The sequence below is a fragment of the Anser cygnoides genome, chromosome 2 (assembly GCF_040182565.1).
Source record: "Anser cygnoides isolate HZ-2024a breed goose chromosome 2, Taihu_goose_T2T_genome, whole genome shotgun sequence".
Classification (NCBI taxonomy): Eukaryota; Metazoa; Chordata; class Aves; order Anseriformes; family Anatidae; genus Anser; species Anser cygnoides.
Window position 1 is genome coordinate 159,722,327 of NC_089874.1, and position 25,947 is coordinate 159,748,273.

At 46.0% G+C, this 25,947-nt stretch overlaps 1 protein-coding gene across 7 annotated transcripts in view; it reads right to left on the reverse strand.

Moving 5' to 3' along the window:
- The window catches only part of SLC45A4 (solute carrier family 45 member 4), an 81,860-nt gene that overhangs the window by 12,836 nt on the left and 43,077 nt on the right, over positions 1-25,947 (reverse strand). For all 7 annotated transcript variants that reach the window (XM_048049221.2, XM_048049187.2, XM_066990780.1 and 4 more), the window contains one exon: positions 19,785-20,413. In XM_048049221.2, the coding sequence (XP_047905178.1) occupies positions 19,785-20,028 (244 nt within the window). In that variant the 5' untranslated portion in view covers positions 20,029-20,413. The remainder of the gene's footprint in view (positions 1-19,784; positions 20,414-25,947) is intronic.

Sequence of the window (25,947 nt, forward strand, 5' to 3'; positions counted from 1 at the left end):
CACAACGATAAGTATATTTCAGCTATTGAAATAAAAGTTTAAAATAAAAAGGAAGGGGGACTAATCAGGCTAGATTACACCAGGTTTGAATCAGTGCCCCAAAATCCCACTTTTGCTGAATTTTGCTGAACACGCTCATTTTTTTGTTAGGATTTTAGCAGGGAGTGCCTCTGCAAAGGAGCAGCAGCCAAGATTTGCCGTGTGGAAGCCTGATTGCTTTGCTGCATCCTCGGTACATCCACAGACGATAAAACCAAAGATTTTTGGGATGCTTGGAAGCAAGCTGGTTGTGCACACGTCCCTGGCTCACCAGGGCTTCTAAAGTCCAGCAGCAGTCGAAGATCACAGCAGCACTGCACATTCAAGGCCACTGCCTTAAAGAGTTATTAAAGATCGAATGGGCTGAGGATGATGGGCAGAATTTGGCTGCCATGAGAAATTTCCCATTTTTAAGGAAATTTTTAAATGTTTGCTTATGATAGAATTGATCAATGGACAATGGAAGGAGAAATAATTATTCATTAAAATGCAGAGATCAGCTGAAGAAGCTTGCTTGTCTCTAATATCCTCGCTTTATTTTTATTTTTTCAGAACCCAGGGAATTATTCATAGCTTCAGATGGAAACAGACTGGACTTACAATGTAATATTTACCTAGGGAAAAAAATAACATCACAAATAGTAAGTTTTGGAGAAGGAGAGCTGTGTGGGAGGAGAAGGAAACCAAAAAGCTCTGCTTTACACCTCTCCAGCACGGAAAGCAGCGGCCTGCAGATGGCAGGCTGGTCCAGAAGAGATGTGCTCAGGTCTTTTTTTTGCCATCTGTCCCCATCTGAGCTTATCAGCACAGGTCAGGTAACCCCTCCGACGTGCTCTTAGCAAAGCGTTGCAACCAAAACAATCGATCGCTGGCAGCCCAGCGAATGCCAAGACCAACAAGCTCGGTGTCTTGATCCTCCGAAGGAAAATCATTTATAATTGAGAGCCAGATGCTGTGTGAGCAGCGTCTGACCTTCGCTGGGGGCATCGACCTGCCCCTCGTGCTCCGTTCTGCGTCCTCAGGCACCTGCTGCCAGCGGGATTAAACCAATCCCCGTCCGGAATAGCCCAGGCTGCAAGTTTGGAAGTCTGATCTCCTGTTATTTAAAGTGCCATCAAATCCTGACTAATGATGCTGACTTCCTCCGCTAGCTAAAGCAGGTTTTCGCAAGACTGCAGTGATACAGTACTTACATTACAGGGAAAAAAAGCACATGTTTTTGCTCAGAAGCTACCATTAAAAACCAATTTCACCGTCAGGATTCAGAATTGAGGTTTGAAGCCAGGGTCTATGTGATATAACTCGATGGCTGCAATGATGAGTGCAGAGTTATTGGAAGAGTTGCCTTTTCCAAACCTGCACGACCTGCACTTTTGGACCAAACGCCCCGGTAGGAACTGTGCCCCTGGGGAATGGGGTGAGCATCCTGGTGTAGCCGCCTTCCTTTGCTCCAGGTCTGTGCCCGAGACCAACCCTCCCCATCAGCACTTACCGTACAGCTATCGGCTCCTTCTGCACCAGGTTTGAGATCCCTGGGAAAAGTCTGGGTTTGTACGAGCACTATCCTGCTCGCTGGTGCCTGTCAGCGAGCCAGCAGCCCGAAGAGAAGCAGAGAAATTCTCCATTTCCCTGGGATTTCAGTTGGGCAGCGTGTGTTTAACCAGCACCTCACCTGCTCCAGGAGGCTGCCGCCTGCGTACGCCTGCACGGGCACACACAAGGGGGCTCGCTCCAAAGAAAATTAACATGGAAAAGAGGACGCGTTTAGCTCAGGGCACGCAAAACTAAATGCCGAGTAGCCTGTGATTTATTTAGGGTGAAAAAAAACAAAAAAGTTCTCAAAACGCTACCTTAATCCGTCTGAAATGGTCACTTCTGCACAGGATTAGGACCTGTTTCCAAATATTTTTCCTTTGACTGCAAAAACTGCACACTTCTAAATCGGAAAGCTAGCTGCTTGGTGCATGCTTTACAGCCACAGCTCACCAGCTGGCATAAGAATGTCCCAAGATTATCAAAACCCAGGGATTTTTACTGCTGCCATTACTCTGACTTCAGTACTTTCAAGGTCAACTTCACATGTAGTAACTCCAAAGCAGCTTAAAGCCTGCGTTCTGATTTTACACAGCAGTAAATAAAAGGAAAAAAGGGCTTTTACCCAACCTCTGTTACATGCCGAAACGTGGAGACTCATCGTAGCCCCTGTGAGTCAGGGGAGAGAGACTCAAGTGCTTTCTTGAGAAGGCTTCATCTTCGCTGATGGAAAAGGGTGATCTTCCTAGCATCGCTTATAAATAAAAGCCTAAATCCAAATATTTGCACTGAAAATGGCTTGCAAAAGATGCAGACCTCAAGGATTTCAAAATTGAGCTAGGGGTGTATGGTAGCTTTTATGGAAGGGAAAAAAAAAGGACACTTATCCAAGCACGTGATGTTTGGAGATCCTGCTTTACACAAACCACTTTGGATTTGTTTATTGAACTACTCTTTAGCAGCCAAGACGTCTATCTTTGGAAAAAGAGGCTGTGGTAAAAATCTCTAGAAGAACCATTAGCCCCAAACCAAGCAGAATTCCTAAAATTCTGTCTTGCAGGAGCTTTCCCTGCTCCCCCAAATAAACAGGAAAGGGATAACTTTCACGGAGGAGCAGTTCCCACCGGTTGTACCCGGATTGCTAAGGACCATTTTTCTCTTTTCTCTTGCTTGATTTTCTCAATATTTTTCTCTTGCTTGAGCAGCAAAGCTCTGTAACAACTCCTGGAACCTCGCGCACCAGCCTGCTCACCTGCATATATGAGCAACCGAACAAAGCAAACGTTTTAGCGATGGGTAGGAAAGTTACCAAAAGCTCACTTTTGCATTTCTTTTCCCTCTGTTAGAGCTGAGATGTGCTATCAAGAAGACGTCGTCTACCCTGTGAATCAAACCTCTGCTCTGTACCACGCAGAGGTCTGAACCTGATGCTCCGTGCCAAGAGAAGCCTCTTCTCTCCGTATAGATTTCGGTGTTGCCTCTGATGTCTGCACCCTGCTTTGGTGATGGGAAATCGAACATTTGTTGAGCTCGCAGAGTCCTACCTACCATGGGTCTTCCAAGAAAGAGCTTTCTCAAGCAGTCTCACCATGATGCGAGGCTTCAAAACAAACCTTATAGACATAATCCTACTGGCAGAGTGTACAGCACCGTCACCGTTTCAGTAGTAGGGTTAGGATGTTTTGATATAAATGACGAAGTTCCAGACAGACAAGGAGAAATCCAAAGCCAAACCACTTTCCTTAAAACAGGTTTTAGTACCTTCAATGGCTACGTGCATCGCAAGCAGATTTATGTCGGTGTCCACGATTTGACAGCAGAAATAAAATAAATACGGGGACTGGACATGGAAATATTTAAATATAAATAAATATATAATGTGGATGTCTTCCGAAAGTTAGATTGCAGCCTCACAAGAAGGAGCTCTGTCAATGAAACTTCAGAGAAATTGTGTCTGTGAAGGGTGCTGGGCAGCTGAGGAAGGGAATTACACATCCTAATGGTTCCTTTCTCCACGTATGTATGTGCTATACCTTCCCTACACAACTTGACCGCTTCATACAATATTTTTTAACGGGAAGACAGTTAAGAAGGCATCCAAGACGATGAGCTGAAATGAAGATACAAAGGGAACATTTTAACACCAAGAAGTTCCTCCTGATACCCCATCTAGCGGCAGGGACTCCGACGCAGCACGGATTTAAATAACCCTTGGCCGCGGTGCCGTGCCAGGAGGCAGCATCCAGCCTCTGATGCGCACCACAGATGTGCAGACGCCGGTTTGGATGAGATTTCAAGGCCCAGCAGGCCTGACATCGACATGACGGCCTCGCCGCAGCCAAATGTAAAACGTCCCAGCTGCTGGGAGCTGCTGTACCCACCTGGAACAGGCTCTGGCTGGGCTGGGGCCGATTTCGGATGGCCAAGGGAAGAATCCCGCAGCCAACGCTTTTAGAGGAGGCTTGCAGGAGGACTCGAAGGCCAGAGCAGCTGCATCCCATTACCAGTGCAACGCTGTTCCTTTATTTTGCCTGGAATTTTCCACCGATGCGTTGGCCTTGCCAGGTAGCAGCTCGACCGTGCGCCAGCTTGGAAAAGCAGCGACGCGGCCTCTCGGGGGGGAAAAAGGGGGAGGAACAGCAACTGCGGGATTATTATTTAGCATTTTACTGACAGCTAATCTGAGGAAACACTGAGGAGGAAAAAAGCAGATCGGATAAACAAGGTTAGCGTTTGTGCCGTGAACTGGATCCGGAGCAGGTCACAAGTCGGACTCCGAAGTCTCATAGAAATCAGTGAGAAAAAGAGCAAAACACAACAACAGCTTCTGTTAGCAGCGCCGGCAGCCACTGAGACCCTTGTAATATGGCATTTCCCAGCCAGCTACAAACAAACAGGACACTGGCTTCTAGTAAATAAGGGTTTGTTTTTTCCCAGACAAAAAAAAAGTGCCCAACAATAGTGGGACCAGCACTGCTCACGGTTCACAGGAAATGCTCACTGTGTCACCAGCGGGCTGAGGGCTGCGTGAGGTCACGGGCTCCGTGGAAGAAAGATTAAGTCCCATGCAGGGCTTTCTATTCAAAACCTCTTTTTGATAAGTTCTATTGGGGGAAAAATAGTTCTTTATAAGCTTAACAATAAGATCTGATATGGGAATAGGATGCTAAGCGCCTGGTTTCATTCGTCAGAAATCATCACCTAGAGACTTGTTTATGCGCCTAAAAGCAAACACCGTCCAAGTTTCTGGGCTACCACAAGAAGCTGTCGGGCCCTGCACGTAAACACTTTGTATTCTGCAGCTTCATCCCCCTGTAAAATACGGCGTGTTGCTAAAAATACCGTGCATTGATCTGTTTGAAATGTATTCCCTCCGCAAGCTGCTCTGTTTGGGCTGTATTTTTAAAGAACGCAGCCAGCAAAGATCAATGCTTGTCAAAAAGCTGTGAAAGAGTCGGAGCCTCGGTATCTGCTCTTCGTCTTGTTGCAGCAGATTTGGAGGAAACAGTGCAAACTCAGGCATTTTGGAGCATCTATATGAGGAACAGGGATTTCAGAACAGGGCTGCGATCATTTCAGAAACGCAAGCTGATGTCTGCTCCCTAACCTTTAAAATACAAATACTGAGCTATCTCACGCTTGGATCCCCCTGAGAAACTGAAAATGAGCTGCCTGCCTCTTTTGAGCACTGTACCACCATGAGCTTGAATCGCAAACCCTTGTGAAGCCACACCTGGACCAGTACATACTGGAGCAGTGCACTGGGAGGGACTTGACTGGTGGTCTGACCACGACCCTGCAGCACAGCGAACACGTCCCCTGATGTTACAGCACCCCCGAGGAGCCACCCCGTAGCTTCTGGGCTGGAAGAGAAACTCTGAGCAAGAGGGACGGGGTGGGAGAGAGCAGAGTAATTTCTCCTGGTGCCCATTACCGCGATTTGAACAGCTGCCAGAGCTGGAAGTACGAGCTTTTAAGAAGGAACTGCTTTTAAGAACTCCTTGCAATCACGGCCTGATGCCGTATGAGAAGAGAGAGCCCCCAGTCTGCACCCCTGATGTCACGGTATCCTGTGCCCCGAGCAAGCTGCCAGCAGCACTAGGATGCTGGGGAAAAATTATAGCGGGCAGCGTGTGCGACCACAGGGCTCATTTCAACTCCCACGTGCAGGTGGAAGAGCTCAGAACAAACCTGCCACCACGAGCTTTTTAATCGCCGTTTGCTTTCTCCGTAAAAATCCCAGCCTATCAAGCTGTCAGGCAGCTCGTGTTCGCTCAGGGTCTCGGAGATGACCCGTGGCAATAAGCAGAACGTAAAACAGGAACGGTATCGAAACTGTGGCTTAGATCTTCCCGCTGCTAAGATTTCCATCCTGAAATTCTTCTTGTGGCTGTCAAACACAAGCCTTTCTGCCCAGTCCGCAGCTTTCACGAGCTGTCAGCACGTTACACACATCTTACGGGCAGCAGGACGTGCGCTCTGCATTCTGAACATACTTTTCCGGAGCGCGAAGCATCGCCCAGCCGCAAGAAGTCCGTCCTCTCCTTCGCTCCGAAGGGTCTGGGATTGCTGCTGGCGACACGAAGCGAGGCCAGGTGAGAACGAGGAATCAGCTGCGGGCTGTGAGAGCGATGGTTCAAGCATGCTGCCGCTGTTTGGGTGGGTTATTGACAGTCAGGGGAGAGAAGGGAGCGATAACCAAGAGAAAAAAATCATTAAAAGGGGTATTACGAGGATATAAAAGGCGCAGTATTTTGAGGGACTGGTACCCCAGGGTAAAATATAGATAATGATCTCCAAAGCCGCCAGAAAAAGTGGCTGGGCCCTGAATGCAGGGCAGGGACCCCGCACCCTCCTCACCATGATATCCAAACACTTTTACAGCAGATTCCTGCCTCTGAAATGCACTCACGTTTCTGCCTTAGTTGCTCTCTGTCGTAAGGACAAGGCTACAGAGAAAAGCTGGATCTAGCCCGAGATAAACGAACAAATAATTAGCAGGGATATGAAAAGGATGAAACTGCTTCAGATGCTGGAAGATCTGCCCGGCATTTCCTTAAAGCGTGGATTTCAGGTTTTAAATTTCCTTCGTAGGCGGGTGTAAAGAAGTCACGCTCTGACAGCAGAAACAACTTGGAGGATTTGGAAAGGATGACGAGAGGCTGTGCCTGACACCCCTGGCTACACGCCATGCCCACAACCGGACCAGGAGCTTCCTAAACACAACCCAAACAACCGAGCAGCTTTGGTCCGAAACACAGCGTGGTGTTTCACAGAGTCCTGGAGGTGTTTTCAAGCTCTGCACCCTCCTGACGCAGTCACCGTGCCTTTTGGTGCAGCCAGCAGCACCCACGTTGGGTGAAACGACCCTTCTGAAGAATGGGATTAAGGAAATAAGTGACAGGCCTCTTAAAGGGTTTCATTAACCCGTTTTCCCATTTTCTGTCTCAGTTCAGTTGTTGCTTCTCAGCCTCCTGCAGCTGTCCTCCCCACGTCTTCTTTGGCAAGGGGGGGAGTCGTCGGTGTTTCGTGAGGCTCTGCTGCTGCACCGCCGTTCTGCCAAAGGTGGGGAAAGGTTTACGTGGCTTCCCTGACCATTTCCACTTTCTAGCCAAGGTTTACAGTGCTGTGTCAGGGAAGAGAAGCATGTGTTAAGAGGAGCGAGCCAAAGGTCCGTGTGAAAGGGGGAGAGGGGAAGCAATAGCCTGAGAACAGCTGAGGGCCGAAGCATCAGAGAAGGAACACGAGCGCTGATCTGCAGGCAGGAAAACGGGGTTTTCCTTTTAGCACGGTCAAAAAGGCTGCCAAGGAAAGCTTTTAAGGCTTTATTTATTCATTTCTACGTCTCTAAACCTCCTACTCGCCTACTTCCACAGCAGTAACCTGCAGTAATTCAGGTAGAAGATTACTTCCAGCTTACTGCTACTGAACCAATCCAACTTTCTGCTTTCTTAACCAATATCTCAGGAGACAGCTAATAAACAGAGGTGCCAACATTAGCTACCCCTACTGCTGCTGAAGAGGAGAAATGAAAGGCAACATTTATTATACGCTTGAATTCTTTGGTCAAAAGACCCAAGAATCGATTTCTGTTGTCGATATTTTTGTTACAGTAAAAATTAACTGCTAAAACCAATTCACTGGAGTTTTCTAGATTACCTGTGCCATCTTTTTTGGCTCTTGGGCAACTTGTTTTCATCTTGCCTCCCTCCGTCACTCATTAACCAATATTTAGAACGATATCGCATTGACACTAACAATAAATCTGCATCCCAGTGCTTAACGTGCTGAAGTGGAGCACACAGACTAAAACCGATGCAACTCCCAGCGTGCTGAACCAGCAGGAATAAAAACATTGCCTTCTAACTTCCAGCGAAGAGTAGGTCTGGCGATGTAACAGAGATGTTTAAATCAAGAAAAAAAAAAAGCTGAGAGCTTCCTCTGGGGTGCCTGCGAGATGTAGGTTGTGCCCAATTATCCCTACGTACCCGCGCAAGCACCCGAGGCTAACTCCGCAACGTCACCCTGCTTGTTCCCAGGCTGAAACGCTGCCTCCTGCGAGCAACGACACTAGGTCTGCAAACCCGTAGGGGAATGCCCCGATCAGCAAGCTGTTTTGCCACACCGATCCTCGTTTAGGGGACCGTAATTAAAATGCGCGAGCTGTGCCCGCTGCCCCACTTGTGCTGGCGTTACGTAAGGCTGCGGCGCTCCGTCTCGCAGCAGCTCCAATGACATGCGTCGCCTGAAGACATGCAGCAGCCCGGTTTGTCCCGGCCTCGATACTTTCCCGGCACTGCTTCAGAAATACCAGTTAAGTTTATAAACAGAGGCACTTCAGCTCAAACGCGCTCTAAATTCTCCAGCTCCAGCGCACTCCACAATCCCCAAACCCAACAGATTTACGTAGGCAACGTAAAATCCTTTAGCACCGACGTGCAAGCCTGCTCTGTTACCCACAGTGGAGCTTTTGTTGCAGCGATTAACACGTTAATACCCTGGGATAGGACCATGACGCCGCTGTACCGAACCCAACCCCAAAGCGGTGTTAAAAAACCCTATTCTTTCCCCTCCACGTAGCATCAAACCTCAAGTGTTACCTCTGAAATCTCTGTGCCACCCTGGGACGCCCCCATATAATCTGGTTAATGATTAAGAGCAATTTTTCAACCACATCTGGCTTGCTTAACGGGGACCTGCCGGCCACGGGGCTGCTGGTAGCGGGGTGGGGGGCCCAGCAGCTGCTCCATGGGGTTTTGGTCCAGGGGAAGCCTTGGCTGCCCTCCTGCATTGCTCTTACTCAGCCTGATGAGGGGCAGAAGCACGATTAAAAACAACGAGCCACGGTAAGGTGAAGAGCGTGGCCAGGACATCCCAAATCCTGTGCGCGTGCATTAAATAGGGCAAGTGAGCAAAAACCAGCTTGCCTTTGCACATTGAGGAAAACCAGCCTGGTTTTCAGGCTACACGCTTGGCACAGGGTGACTCAGGAAGGTGGCTTTTGGCCTGACACCCCCCCCCCCCCGAGCAGTTCTCTCCGAATTTCAGCTGGGATCACGTTCGCGTGGTCCTCTTAAGGGCCTCAAGCAGCACGGGCAGCTCCTTTGGTCACTGCCCTAGAGCGAAGGAAACACGAGAGCTAACAAACATCACAGGGATCTTGCTTAACCTTTGTATCCTGGCAGCTATTCTTCCAGCCTCCTGCCCTTTCTGAAGTCCTCAGGACCCCCTTGAAGTTATTTCATGTTTTAAAAATGCCGCCGAATGGGGCGTTATCGATAAACGCCCCGCTTCTTCTCCTTCGTTACAGAAAAAAAGAGAGGAATCTGGAAAATAACCCACGCTAAGCTCCTCCAGAGGAGCTACATTCCTCTACGCCGCTGCCTTTATTGAGGTTAATTCCTTGTGTAGCCGTACTGAGGGAAGGAGAAATCCCATTAGTGCCCTGCCCGTTGGCTTCAGCAAGCGAGCCGCAGGTTTCGGGCCGGAGGGATGGTTCCTCCCTGAGTCAGAGCATCGCTGCGGGAGCACACCGCCGTCCCCCGGCTGTTTTCACGAGCTCTAGACAAACCAAGGCTGCTGACGGGGGCTGTCACACGGAGCATTTTGATCAACTCACCTTTTTTTTTTTCCCCCCCCCCAAAAAGAAGCGGGATCGCCCCCCTCTCTAGGTATTCATCACACCGACTGCCTGCCTTTTGGGTAGGGGGTTAGAGAACGCCATCCTCCCAGAAAAAAAACGAGGGGGGCTGATGGCAAAGACAGCGCTGGTGTTTATACAGCCTGCCTCAGACTTTCCGAAATGCCTTCTCCTATAAACTTGCGTGTTTTGGCTTGAACATTAACACAACCGAAACGCACTCTGCACACGTACCAGAGGGACTGAAATGCATAGCTGCTTTCACGTCCAAGCCTTCCAAACTATAGCTATAAAAAAAAAGAGCTCCATCTCAGGATTTTCAGCTCCGAGGGCCGTAGTTTGAAGCTGAAGGCAGGAAATTTGGGTAACTGGAGCAGAACGAGAGCCCCAGATCCCCGCCAGATAAACCTGCTCGCTGCGGCTCCGAAATTCTGAGCTTTTCCAAAATTATTCTGCCTGCATTCCTGTACGAAGGACGACGAGATCCACGGAGGCACTTTTCACCAAATAACTGAGATTGATGGCTTGGGACAAAATGTATTGACCCAGGACGAAAAGTCTTCGTACTGCAGACTTTAATTTTTTTTTTTTTTTCTTTTTACATGCAACCATTTTTTGCACGTTACGTTTTGATCAGTGTGGCTGTGCGTGGAATGACAGATCTACCCATAAAAACGATTCGTCCGAAGTTAACTCTCCAGGAAGGCAGCAAACATTTCCTTTCCCAACGTGCAAGAATTAGGCCCCAGCAGGGATAAAGCGGAGCAGAGCTCCTTTCCAAACTGCGAGGCACGTTTCTATCAGGCTGGGAGAAGCTGTTGCACCTTACATCACTGGGCTCATGAGCTTTTTGTCGTCGTTTGAACTGATGAACGTGACACGTCCGGGTTACGGGGGTACTCACCAACACAGCATCATGTAGTCCTGAACCACGGAAACCCGACTCATTTCTTAGGATTGAATTCAGAAATCCTTTTGTACCTTACAGAGCTGTTCCAAGCCCCCTTCCCGGGAAGATTCCAGCTTAAAAACCTTTGAAAATTTATTTCTGCTACATCAGCACGGAAAAATGAGCTTCCTCTTCACTTACCTCTTCAGCCTCTGGACCTCTGAACCGCTGGAGCCCTGGCACAGGAGTTTTAAGCCATGATTTTCAGCACCTCAGTGAAGCAGGGAGCAGTTATGAAAGCACTCTTAATTAAATCACAGAAGAAGAGCCAACCTCAGCTTTTTAACTGATTACATCTTATTCTCCTCTGCCCCAAATACCTTTAAAGCTCCCCCATGCACTTCTTCAGCTGCACTGACATGAGGAATATATCCCCTAAGTGGTCCCCTAACCCCTTTAAATAAACGTATTTTTTTCTCCTAAAAAGGCAGGTACAGTGCAGAACAACTACAGAGGTGATGAACTGACACCAAAAGCCTATTTCTGTCAAGTTCCACGGAAAAATAACTCAGGGGGGAAAAGCAGGAGCAGAGCCCAGTGCATCTGCTCTTCATTTGTGTTCCTACCTCGAAAAAAAATACACGATCAGATGCTTTCGAGGCTGCAGGGGCAGCCCATCGCTATAGGATTTGTCTAATCCGTACCAGAGCAGGATAAACAACCATTTTAAAGTCACCTGATGCAGCCCGTGTCAGGCAGCAGGTATGCCTGTAATGACTCTTCCCTGCCAGAAAATGCCTGGCTTGGCGAGCCGCGACGCCTGGCTTCCCAAATCAGGCAAGGAAAACACAGCGGATCCCGCAACGACCCGTCCGTGCCCCTAAAAATCATTTGTCTGAGTACCGGGGGCGTTTTGTTGCCTTTAGGTTCCTCCTGGAGCATCCACGTTTAACCCTAATTTTAAAATATCTAATTTAACACGAATTCTCTGGCCAGCTACGTAAGCTCTGAAGTGCGTGGACTTGATCTCCACTCTGCAAAGAAATAAAGAAGTTTCTGGAAGCGGCCAGATACAACATTTATAGGAGGTACTGAACGCCTCGTATAACATTTATAGGAGGTATTGAACACCTCCAGACCGAGAGCTCAGCTAAAGCCAGCAGGATGTTTTTGGAATTTGCAGATTATCCTGGCTGGGGGGGTGCTGGGCTCAGTTCTGATAGACTGAATTTTTGAAAGACCATTGTTTACAGGGCAGGACAAGTGATAAAAGGAGGAAATTCACGTTTCCAAACAGCCCATACACAAGAACACGCAGAAAATGGTCCAGCTCGGTTTTATCACTTGTGCCAGAGAGACCAGAAATCGGGATCCGGAGCAGGGCAGAAAGCCAGGTCTGAGGTGATCCCAACAGAAGGCGTACAAAATTTAGCAGCAGATTGAAAGCAACCTTACTTTGAGACACTTGCCAAAGATGAAGGTGATGTTGAGGATTAAACCAGACAGCCTCAGGGCCTGATCCTGCCCATGGATCTGGGTGCAGCTCCTGCTCTCCAGGTCGGCACCGCGTAGGGAAATGCAGCCTCGCTTGGGAAGGGGATTAAAAGCTCCTCGAGCCCAACCTGCAAACCATTTCTGAAGGTTCAATGTAAGCAGGGACAGGCGAGAGGGATGCTACAGCGATACCACAGCCATTTACAGGACCTCACCTTCAGACTTCATAAGGGAATATGATTACAGAAGGACAGGAGCTATCGGGGGTTTCTCCAAGCCCACGGAAATAAAAGCTGTGACTTGATTTTTCCGTGTTTAATTAAACGGACTCGTTTTCAATTTCAGCACCAAACAATCAGCAGCTCCAAACCTCTCCAATAATTTCTTGCAGAATAGCCTGCAGGAAGCATATCTGAACCCTTCTCAACTGTTGTTTGGTTTAAAAAGGCCGATTAAAAGGGAGTCCCAGAGGGTGCATCGCAGCAGAAACGCTGTTGCAACAAGCACACAGGAGACTCGGAGCAGAATAGAGGCTTAAGGGGTTGCAGCTTTGACAATCCTCTTGCAGCGAGCTTTATTAAAGCATTCCGTGATTTGGCAGCGGCCCGCTGACATTCTTTTCATTTCAAAAGCGGCCTTAATTTTATTTCCTTGAAAAGTAAGCCTCCTGTTCGTTAAGGAGTACGCAGCCTTTCCCCTTTCCATACCCTGTTTCACAACCCACGTTGAACAGAAGCCCCTCGAGTTGAGGTTTAAGAGCTAGGTGCGCCAACCTCGGATCTGCACCACCACCACCCCGTCCAAAAGAGTCAAAAGGTTTCTTTCCAAGTAAAAAACCAAGCAATTGCCTGCCTTAAATAAAGAGCCCAGAAGCACTATCGTGTGATCACTGCAAAGTTACCTCCAAGTCACCAGCGAGGGCCAAATTCAGGCTCTGGACAGAGTGGCGCGGCTCAGGTCCCGCTGTGAAAGCCATTCCTGTGCGCAGTGCGCATGTATTCGAGGCTTCCCCCCACGTCCTGGAGTGTGTTTGGACAGAAGTATAAAAAGCTGAGGGCTTTGGCAAATTTGGCTGACAGCAGACATGGGTGGAAGCCAGGTTAAGAGGAAGGGCTGAGGCAGTGAGGGTAAAACCACTTGATTTTAGCGCACATCTGACCTGCACCAACACGATGGGTGTCAGGGAAGAACTCCCAACGACCCAACGTAGGAGAGAAGAAGCACAGGGACAAGAGACTGAAAGAAAACTGAATTTCACCCGGTATTTTCTAATTAACCCCCCCAAAATTCTGCTTACATTTCAGTATAGTCCCACAACCTGCTGAGTTTTCGTGGTGGCGTTAGCTGGTCCTTATCTCTGCTGCTTTGCTGGACCTGCTGGAAGCGGGAGAGGTTTGGGAAAGGACAACACAGCTGTCAAAGTCCTCGTACATCATTCCAGAAAGTTTAACCTCTCTTGAACCTTGGCTAGTCAAGATTAAAAAAACGCCAGTGTGCTGAACAGGAAAGATTTACTATTAGATGCAGTTACAGGAGGGAAGAACTATCCATTCCCTTCTTCAGGGGTGATCGTTTTTAGAGGCCTTGAGCCCTTCCCACAACACACAGCCTAAAGTGTCAGGAAAAAAAATGGGTTTGAAGAACAGAAATGGCAACAAAATTGAGAACTGCTTTTAAATCTCCATCCTCTCATGAGAGCTGACAGCGTGCATTGTCGTGCAATTTGCTTTGTCTCGCACGTTGTGACTTCTCTATCTGCCTGCAGTTCTCACATCTGTTTCTTGCATGTGCTATATGGTTGCTCGCACTACCCTCAGCCCTCAAGCTTCTCAAAAGGAAAACTTCCGAGGATTCAAAGTGTTCTCATCTTGGAGAACTGCACCTTTTTGTTTTTTTAACAGTGCCTTAAATGAATCCCTAACCAAACCTTCTCCTAAAGACTAAGTGTTCAAGAACTGTGTTGCCGCTGGTTCCAAGCCAAGAGGTGTTTTATGTAAGAGAGAAGTGATATATGATATGAAAGCCTCATTGACTTGATTTTTGGTTTAAAGTACAGTAAAATTAGTATTACACAACGCCTTAGCAGACATAAAATTAGTCAATAACTAACAAATGATGGGTGGGAGGTTTTATAGTTAGCCTCAAAGGCACAACATTTGCTGTTTTATCCTTTCCACCGCTTGAGATCCGAATTCAAACTTTATGTGGTCTTAAAGACAGTATCTTCAAAGCTACCAAGGCTGGAAAGTGTATTCAATTAAGCCTTTACTGGTCTAAGTTTTCTGGAGCCACTGTAAATTCAATTCTTGCCCTGAGGTCAGCTGTGGTGCAGTTCCCCAGGTCAGCTCTCAAGCCATTAACTCTTCCAAGGCGGAACTCAGATCCTGCAATTCGCTCTCAGCACCAAATGCAGCTGCGCCCAGGAGCCCAGATGCAGCTGGAATTTAGGAAAAAAATTAACTTGGAGAGTCAAAGGGCAACCTGGACAGTTTCTTCCTGGTAAGGCAAGGTAAGGTAAATGGTAAGACACAGACTCATGGACAGTTGTACATACGTATACCCTTTATACCCTTAAAATAATTCTCTGGCAGAGGAGAGACAAGCTGAAATAAATAGCCAGTGCTGCTTTTATGTTGAAGAGGCTCCTCCATCTGCGAGGTTTTCCAGCCAGTCAGCTTTTTTTCACTTGAATTATAGGCAGCCTCTAAAAGCTCATCCAATCCCTTTGTTTCCCTCTCCCCCACCAGGTCTTTAAGGTTTTCAGATTGCCTTTGATCTCAGGCTTAGCCGTGGAAGACTATCCCCTTCCACGCTGAATTGAGTCAGCAATTGATAACTTTAATTCCTTTGAAGAACCATACCTACAGGCTAACTTATCTTTGACATTTCATGCTTGGTTGCTAAATACGCCTCCATAATCTCCTCTTTACCTACACGCATTCTTCTCAGACAGGTATCAACAGTGAATTCCAAGGGGGAGACCAGCTACTTCATGCTAAAAGTTCACCCCAGAATATTAAATCTGCTTAGGACAGACACTTCTCAGCTACCACGTTGAGATTTCTCAGGATCAGCAATTTCTATTATTGCTTAACACACTTTTCCCATCCTGGCAAGCCCACGTGAACTCCATTTCAAGACCCTTTGAGCACGTCCTGCTAAGCTTTGGGCTGATAAAGCACTTAGTCATAAGAGCTGAGAAGGAAATTTCGCTGAGAACCGACAGCCCAAAGCCCCAAACAGCTATCCCACGTGTGAGACAGCAGCGACGACAGTATTCTGCTGGTGTGAGAGCACATAATGAGAGAAATTATTGCTTTTCCAAAGCAAACCAACCTATTGTGTTCTGCTCTGCTTAGCTCAGCCTTTCTTTGTATCAGAATCTATTAATTAGCACCGAAATACTCCGTTTCCAGAAATACTATTCCCTCGTGGCCCTGCCTGAAAAGACACATGGTCAGGGTTAAGCTTAAAACCAACTGCTTCAATATTTAATGCCGGACCGGCTACCGTTTACTCCAAGAGCCCATTAACTCTCCAGCACAACGAATGCCATCACAGACGGGCGCTCACGTGAAATACGTAAAAATCAGTACCAGGCCTGATGCACTTCAGTGACTCTACAAAACCACTCATTTGATGTACTCCTTAGGAGAAAAACTCCTAAAATACTTTTTAACAGAGAAACATCCCTAAATTTAAGTGGTGCTGTAAAGGTAAGCAAGGCATGTTTGTGTTTCTCCTTATGTAAATGCACATTGTTTCTTCCTAAAGCACTGGTGTAATCTCCTTAATAATTTATGCAGGGGAATGAGGAACAGCTCTGGTGCTGACAGTCACTTCTCTGCCTATTAACTATTCATAAAACACTCAACAGCACTGGAAAGAGCCTTTGAAGCAACAGGAAAGGTTTGGTAAAGCTTTCATTGTATTAAATATAAAATTTAAACTCTGTGTTTGCGTCACCGCTATTCATTTGCTGCACGGCAAATCCTCCTGAAGGTAGGAGCCACCCCAAGCCCCAGCACACAGATTTCTCCAAGATTTTATGCCAGGCCAGTCCTTACCTCCTCCTCACCTTTATTCACATCAAATCCCTTGCAAAACCATTTCCCAACCGCATCCAAATTTTCCACGAACCATTATGAACTGGCAGTAGATTTGGAGATTTAATCCTTAGAAGCCAGGTTACTAAGTGACAGTCTATTTTCTTCCCTCATTAACAGTAGCAGGGATTTTAATTCCCTCTCACAGATAACAGCATTATGGACCAGATGTTTCAGAAGACAAAACCTCCTCGTGCTCTTATGGAATTTATAATATGGAAACATCGCAGAGGAAGCAAGCATTAGCTGGTATAAGTCAGGGTTAATGCAGAGAATATCCTAAATTGTAACACAAAATCCTTCAACTCCTCCAAAACCACCTTGGACTGACCCGTACAACTATACCCAGTGTGCTGAAGGAGCTGCCACTTGCTTTTTTGTGAAGTTTTAACACTGGCTGGGAGAACTGCTGCCTGAATAGGCCTCCAAAAAAAGGTTAACGAAGGTTTTTAGAGGTTAAAACTTACAGAAGGGCCACCTATTATCATTTCTTCTGGAGTCGGCCTGCCAGTTCTCCTACCGGGCGTAGTTCTGTGTCCTCCAAATTATCCTCAACAAGTTATCTGCTTAATTTTGAACTCTTGAGCTGCAGATAGCAGGGAATCAAAGAACACGTTAGAATAATAAAAAACCTGGGAGATGCATTTGTCTTGTTCCTGTTGCTAAGCTACTAAAACCCGTTTATGACAAGACTGCCACCAATTTGTAGCTGCGCTTCTGAAAAGGCAATGTAACATCAATCTAAGCACAGCAATAAAGACAAAGATTAAAGTCACAAATCTGAACGTATTTTGGCAGGCGTACAGCATTCAGGGGCTTCCAGAGCTTTCGAATTCGCAGTATCCTTCGAGTGGAGCAGCTCCCACCTCTACCTTTAGCTCTTTTGTAAGGAATTGAGAACCTGTTGGAATTTAAACACGCTGACAATCCAACCAGGGCTGAACTGGAAAGGGACCACACCAAGGGAGCATCTCCTTCAGCTGCTGAAGTCTCAGGGTGGTTAGGACAGGTGGTTGATCAGCCAGATGGTAGCTCCACCTCTGGTTTAGGGTACACAAACAGGGAAGTCAAATACCTGCAAGCACAAAGCGTCTAACACCATGCTAACGCGTCTAAGGTTTTAACCATGGCATCAGATAAGAATCTCAGAGTGTTTCGGGGAGCAAAGGTTTTCTTTGAGATGAGGAACATGAGTACAAACCAGAAAGCTTCAGATTTAACGTACAGCTGTAAGGAGGAGTCTGCCTTGCACATCCAAAAGGCTTCTGTTTTTTTTGGTTTATTTTGAGCGATTTTGTTTGCTTTTAGTTGGTTGCATCGCCACGCTTCTCCAGCTGCCACCTCTCGGAAAGTTCCTCAAGCCAAACGGATCTCAGGGAGCAAAGAACCGAGCGCTGCTTTCACCAGAACAAGAAGCAGAGGGAATATTACGGCAGCCAAACAGCTCCGTGCAGCCCCCTCCACCGAAGCAGAAATAGAGCTCGCGTTGAGGCAGACAGATGTTGAGGTTGATAAAGGTAAACAGAAGCATGTAAGAGGTAATTACAAAACAGGAGGTAAGTCACCCGTGAATAACTTAACCCTTCAGTGCATCCACCGATGTTTGGTGCTCTGCTAAGAGAACACGAGCAAAAGCACCGAGAATTTCAGTTAATTACCCAAACGCTCACATTTATAACCAGCTACCTCCACTTCTCATCTATACAGCACTCAACACCATCACTGCATCCCCATTTGCCAGCTTTTCCAGAAATTAGAGCTCTTTTCTTCCTTTCCCTTCCCCCAAATCCCAATGTTCTGGTGATCACTGGGGTTAGGGAAGGAAGGGAAGAGAGATTTTTCAATTATCTGGAGGAAACAGATCTGCTAGAAGAGCTCACAAAAGAACTGTAAACCAGGAGAGTGATCAGTAATTAAGAGGATGGTTTGTTTATACTGTCTGACCTTAATCGTTTGGGAAGGTAAAGGCAGCCCAGCCAGCTATACATTTAAACATCCAAGTGCCAGCACAAACAAGAAAAAAAAAGTACAGGTCACTTACAAAACTGGGGGTCTTCTCCATGCGGAGCAGGATGCAAGTATTTTGTTGTCACGGTAGACAGTAACTAAACCTAGGCTCCTGATACAATTTAAATATTCTGAATCTGTGAATCTTGACTTATCCAAAACCCAAAAATCCTGAAAGAAGTTACAGCCATCATAAATATTCCTAGATGAACTTTGCGTGTGTTGTATTCAGCCAGTCGGGTTGAGCAGAAAGCTCCTATTCAGAGGAGCTGAATATATTTATAGCATGTATAATGTATATCAATAATACGTTGTAATACTTTTATAATCTATTTTAACTATGTCAATAATATATCCAAAGATGATGATGAGCTCTGAGAATGAACATTTTCAGGAAAGCCTGGAGGAGGAATAACCCCTAAGGATCTCTCACGGCTCTTGTACTGGTTATCGACCCGTCTGTTAATACAACGTAAACCCACCAGTAATTTCATTTGAAAATACATTTTTATAACTGCAAGGAGGAAGGGATTTGTACATTGCATGCTCGCACATTCAATCTCTGATGCTCTTTGGTCGTATCAAATAAAACACAAATGCTTCATCTCAAATGCTAACCTTGAATTTTTTAAACAATGTTGAAAAACATTCATTGAGCAGGATTTAGGGACTAGGCTGGGTGCTTCTGTTTGGCCACAACTGAGCGTGCTGCAAGGCACGACTGCTTGTATAAGCCAAAGCAAACATTAGCAAAGATGTCACACGCCTATATTGCATGCACATTTACACGGTGTACACACACGATTGATTTATTCACGTGGAGCCATGCTCGCTGCAGTGTCTCCGTTCACTTTCATGGAATATTTGCTGGTATCTGATAGAGAACATGATTTTCTGAATTTGATAAGGTAATACCAGATACTGTCTATACTGCAAGCAGTTTATCGGAAACCTAATTATAGTACTCACCACAAAATTTACCATAAACTACTCCTATTCCAATTCCCCTTTCTCCCTCATTTTTTCTAAAGCTATTTGTATCATGGTTTATCCATAGCAGTTGTGTAGTTAATTATAAACAAAGCACATTAACCATATAACACAACACTCACTAGTGGCTTGAAATGAATGTAACATCGCATTAATAATTGGAAAAGCTAAATTAAACATCTAGTTATTCTGAAGTACTGTAACCTGAAGCATTTCTTCATAAACGAAAAAGCTTCACTGCAGTCCTTTATAGCCTGAAGATTCTGGTGTCGAGGATACCTACCTTTTAACGCAGAATTTTAGAAGCTTTTGAGGGTGCTAGTTTTACACATGAACTCAAAACTTACACCAGGTTAAACTTTTATGGAGCAAAGCAGTATTAGACAAGGTGAATGCAGACAGAAAATCCTCCCCACTTAAACATGGTCACACGACTCAATCTGTGGCACAGCCAAAAATGAAAAAAAACATAACCCTTTTTCTACCACCTGCATTTTTAAGTTATCAGCTCCCACTCCCTTCTTCCTCTGACTTCAAAGAAAATTTAGGTGTAAAGTTTTGCTGAAGGGAAATGAGACTCACTTACCGATTTGTAACAAAACAGGCGTTACCAAAGCCGTCTCCATGGCGTAACAAAATTCCCTGCCAAACATGACTGCACCATGCATCACCCACAGGCGGATCGGTATCCGGTCTATGGACCCTTCACTAATGGTCTCCTCTCTGCTTTCATTCTCCTTGGTTTCTGGTTTCTGAAGCTGTGCCACAGGTAGGTCTTGAACTTGCATAGATTCCGAGTCAGCATTCTGGGGAGCCATTTTCATTACCATAAAAATATATATATATATATATCTTTGTTATATCTATATAAATAATACTACCATAACTCCACAAACAAGTCAGGGTGTCTTCTCTTTCAGCTTCTGTTCCTCAGGCAAGTAAACGCTTATATTCCTCTTGTACAAACAGGAATCTTGCAACTTCTTGTACAGATACGAGACATCAAGGACGAAAAGCTATTTGGTAGGAATTTCAACATATGGCTTGCTGGTTTACTGAGAGTTAGAGTTAAAAATCCATAATTGCCATTCAGTTAATACCAGTTTCATAATTATTATTGAAGAAGTGCTGAAGTTGTTATTCTTGCTACAGAGAGGTGGAAAGGCGACACAAAGAGGTGCTCCACTGTTAATCCCCATCGAGTGGCTGATTAATCTGCAACAAAAAGCAAGCATTTAAAAATTTCAATAGCATTTTTTCAGGATATTGTGTCCCCCCCCTTTAACCATATACCCTATTTCCTGCTTAATGCTTTCCATTGTCCCTGCCTCCTGTAGGGTCTTTTATTCCACGATCCCTCCTACCCCTGGACTTGCCAGTGAAATGCAGTTGTTCCTCGCGTTAAACGATGCTTATCTGAGCTCCTAAATTCATCCAGTTTGTGGTCCTAGACGAAGCCACCGAAGAATACATACCGGTGTCTGAGACCCTCAGCACAGCCAGCACCAGACTAACAGATGCTGGGAAATTTAAGGCAGGTTCCATCTCAGAAACAGCGTGGGATATTCCAGCACTATGCCAGGAAGGTGATTCATAGGCTGCCATTTACTCACAGACAGCCCAGGTCGGACTTTTGGAAGTTGCCAGCTACTTTGCAGGAACATCTGAGAGCCCGCAGCTCCTCTGAACTTCCCTAACACCAGCAAATCGATCGCACGGCTTGGCAGAGAAGTTCATCGCTGTGTAAATTCAGACCGTTTTAGACCGAAGATATTCCTCAAGCAAACACAAGCAGAAATAAGCTATCGGGCACGTAACTTTGAAGACTGGCATTTAGATATTTAAACTTTTAATGAGATCTATATGGCATGCGCAACCATCTTCACTTTCTGCACACACCTGTGCATTTCAGTCTCTTATCCTACGAGACTAGCGAATTTATTAAGAAATAATGGTGCAATATACGTTGTTGGTGCACTGTACATTATTCGTGAAATATATCCCAGCCAGGTAAGACAGGCTTCTCCTGTCCTTCCCCTTCCTTTGTGCCTTACATACAGCACCACGTCAATCAAATGTTCACTTGGGAGAATGAAAAAGCATTTCGGAAGGAGTCTTATCCCAGGACAAAACCTCTAGGGGTATGGTTCCCCGCTGCCAGACCCCAACAAGTACCCAGACCTTTCAGCTGTGGCTACAAACCTCTTTGCGGGCTCTAGTGTAAATCAGACCATTAGGCACCGAACCTAAAAGTCAGCCCTAAGAAGGAGATGACACGTCTGGGGTTTAGAGCAGCACAGCAGCAACTCTGCCTCCACGTGACCCCAACACACTGTTCTACACGTGCAGCAAGGGAACATCTTCTTGAGCGCTTCTCTTCTTCCAGCCAAAAGCATCTTTTTTTTTTTTGGTCTGGGTTTTTTTCTCCTCCCAGACTTCCCCAAATTACTTGAAGTCTCAGTTTCGGTCACCTCAGTAACAACTCACTCCTATAATTTCCTTTTGAGCTAGTCAAATCACGTGAGAGAAGTTAAAATAACCAAGTGCTATAGGTTATCTTACTTAAGTTTTAAGTTCCAATGTTTTAATCTACAAGTAATAAATACTTCACAACAAAAAGGTCTCAAGAAAGCATTTCTTCACCCATTCGGTACGAAAAGGAGGAGCTGAGATGCACTGCCCAGGGTCACTGAATCGCGGCAAACACAGGAACTTGTTCAACTTCTTCGTAAGCTCCGTGTTTCCGCGAAGCATTTTCTTTCCATCACTGTTTGGGTTTGCTACGTTCTGCGTGTGGCACAGTTCATTTGCCCTCTAATTAGCGGCGTGCTGAACTCGCAGCAGGAAGGAAAGGGATGGGATTCTCTTACCTTGCTCTAGTGTCTGAGGTTTCAGCTCGCTCCTCGAATAGCGATTAGTTTATCACAAATACGAAATCAAGCACTGCGTAATAAAAAAAACCAACAACACACCAAACAGCACCGCCACCAAAACACAACCACAGAGCACACACGCTTATCATAACAGAAGGCCTGGGTGAATAAAACCTAGAGAGTACAGGTTCCAGGGCAGGAGCGATTATTTTAATTACAGTAATAAAACGCTTAATTGCTGGCAGGCAGGCAAAATTGCATTCAGCAGAATTTAATAAGTTTACATATCAGCTCTTACTACTTGGAAATCTCTCAGAACAAGCGCGTCGTGTTACAGGCTAAGGTCACTGATAACGCTCCTGTACTAGATGGCTTTAAAGCCCAGAGCTTTCTCTTAGGCTCAACGTCCCCTTGCGTCACCGTCCGGGAAGGATTTGACTCAGTTTCCCCCAAACAAAAGAGTTTCCCCCTCTTTTACAAGGTAGTTGCAGGGCAGGAAGGCAGTTCATCATACCAGAACGTTTCATACGATGCACTGGGGCTGCCTGAATACGCAAGCAGGCTGACAGCGGGCTGGGAGCATTTGTCATCGGGATGGATAAAGAGGGAGGACAAAAGAGGAGGTCTGAGATTTAGGCTCTTAAGGGAGGGCTGGAGAAGTTCTGCTCGAAGCAGGAGACGATGGGGAGCGATCGGATAATTTCAGAGACAGGAATAATGGATGATGGATGGAGGCAGACTTTGAAGCTGTAATTGACACAGATAAAAAAGAGCAGTAGATTTTAAGCATGCCAGAAAAAGCGGTCGCAGTCTTCAAGTGCAGTAGCGGGAGGCACAATGGACGGGTTTTATCTGAAGTAACACAGAATTGCCGGTCCATTATGCCAATTTTGTGGCGAGTGTAACGCTCGTCTCCCTGAGGCACTTTCATCTGACTCCAAGCGCACGTCTAGCACACGAGCTGGAGGGCAACAGCCTCTCTGGAAGGTCTTCCAGTCCTTGTGTAAGCCCTGGAGGCTGTGTTCAGGCTCATCTTACAGGCAGATTCTTTTCCCAAGCTCGTTTTGAATTTGGCAAGTTCGAACGGCGGCGTTCTTCCTTATCAAAAAGGCAGGCAAATTCATTTACCTGCTGGAAGTAAATATTACAGAAGCTTTTACGTAGCAAAGAACTCCAAATCTAATTAAATGGCGTCTAAAGAGGAGTTGGATTAAAATAGTAAAGAGGGCACACTTCCATGTGTGTATCTAGCACAAATTTTTTTTTTTATTTTCACCTTTGTTGGCCAGTAAAGTCAAAATTTAATTGAAAACATAGTTTTGACTGTAGTTTTGAATATCAATGGGAATTTGTAATACAGCAAACTCCCTTTCCTCCTGAGGTTGAAAGGCTTCATTTTATAGAGAAAGAAACAGTCCTGTGATATTTTCCTTTCTAAAAATAATTTAAAAAGGTTAAAAATAAAGAGAAACGATGGATTAGGCTTATCTTTCACCTATCATTCAAGCAGTGCAGGTACATCAGGCCACGCAGCACCCAAAGTAACTTAAAAATGTGTGTTAGGAAGACGAGACCACGTACCCCATCTGCCACGCACTCTCAGTGTACTTTCCCTAACGCTTTAAAAGGCGTTTTCATGACTCACAAAGAGTAAGAAAGTAGAACAAAATGTCTCGGCCTGACAAAGGGGTTAATGTCGGGCACTGTACAGAGGCGGGGTACGAGCAGAAGCTTAAATGCAGAAATATGCACACTTGTAAAGCATATATTGGAGGAGATTTGATGACACCAGCTCTTCTTCAACCTGACTGCATGCTTTACTTTGACCTCTGGCCCTCCTGCACATGGTACAAACAAGAAAGGGGAGGTTAACATCCCAGTGAATCAGGCAACTCCGAGAACTAACCTGCGAGCAAAATTTTACAAAAGCTGCTCAGATCTCCTCTAATCTGTTAAATCTGTACTCTCTCCCATCCAGGCATGAGTCGTAGCACGACGAGGCGAGGCACAGAACAGCACGTTACGAGCTTGACAAGGCGATCCCACCGTAATCCCGTGCCTCAAATAGGTCCTGCTCGCAGGCGGGTGAATCATCGAGGAAAATTACTGCCTTCTCTTGGGTTTCCAAAGAAGAGGAATAGTTATACGGGCCTTACTTGTGGCCCACGCAGTTCCGTGGTTTTGTTTTCTTGAATGACCACTAAGATAGGAGAAGCACGCTAGGTAATTACGCAACGCCTCGGGCAAATGACTTCTCTCACATTTCCCAGCGTTGGTGAGGGCTCAGAGGTCGACCAGCAGTGTTTTCACATCCGTGACACCACCGTCTGGAGATCAGGTGATGGGCACTACACCCATCGGTCCCAAAATAGAGCATAAACGGGGGTTAACAGCAGTCCTGCCCGAATCTTTTAAGACCGAACTATTTTTAATACATGTTTCCAGATATCTCTTGCTTACAAGGAACAGGAATGTACTGTTCTACGAGCAACGAGATATTCTGAGCCAGTGCCAAAGCCTGTGACCTTAATTAAGCTACGATGCACGCAGCACATTTCAGGTGATCGCACACACACTTTATTAAGCAGCAATAAACCTCTGCCAGTAGATGCGGTTAAGTGGACACCACGAGAAAACTGAAATTGTGTGCACTAGTTACAGAGTCTTGAGGTCCTTAAGGGAAAAAGAAGCACGGCCTAAGAAAAATTCGAATGGGCACACTGAAAAGGATGGAAAATATTATAGTGTTCTGTGCAAACACCGTAATATCTGAAGGAATAAGCTGGGGGATGAGCCAAGGCAAACAACCCACTGCTCGTCCTCGCTTTCAAAGTGCCTTGCAATAACTTCAGCCACTGATCTCTCTCCAAGACCTGCCTCTTCCCTCATCCCTACTTGCCTTCCCATGTAAGCACGCAGGCTGATCAAAGCCTCCTCGTGTTGTTTGACAAATGGTAGCGAAGAGCTGCATTTTGCTACCCAGGACTTGTTTTCCAGTGATGCAGTACATGTCCTGTCTCAAACAAAGACTCTGCAGTTTATGAACTTTCATCTTCTTGACGCTGGAACAAAGGATGAAGAGATGCCTTGAGCCACCCTTGCATACCAATGGCCCCGTCTTTCCATTGTTCATCGGTAACTTCCCAGGGAAATAGTTAAAAATCAGTTATTAGAGAATTTAATTCGGTTTTAATGTTTCTGGCTACAGCTGTCATTGAATCACTAGCAGATCCTAACGTAACATTGTGCATGACACCGAGAAAAGCAAGAACAACAAAAAACCAAGGTAAGCATATTTCACAAAATATCCAAGTGTTTGACTCAAAAAAGAGCCCAGAGGCTGCCAGTCTAACAGGAGAAGCCTTCCTTCCTTCCAGCATCTTGCACGTTACCCTCCTTCAGTTCCTCAAGGAGCACACTCCATGGACACATGCACTGCTAGCCACACTAATCAACCTGGGAATTATGTTAGGCTAGCAAGCCTCTAATTGCCCAGTCGTCCCATTTACTTGTCAAGTTGGTTTATGCTCCAGTTTCTAGTAACCTGGCCATCTCCTGAAAAGTTATCTCGAATGATTTAAGTACAGCTTTAATGTTAGCACTGGAAAGAAAGGCGTTCTGAGTGCATCTGGCTTTTCCTCAGACTAAATAAACGTTTGGCTGAACACTTCCACCTCTGTGCTGGAGACAAACATCGTTTATTATTCCTTCTCTTGATTAAATGCAAAAAGGAGACTCGGTTCTGCTTCAGCATTTGACTGGCTTGCAGGATGATGCATTGTTTGGGCCTGTGCCTTTTTAAAGAGGAGAATGGCGTTTGTCCAAGGAAACTGCTGGCATTTGGAGCTCCAGTCCCCTACCACCCCAGCAGAGCAG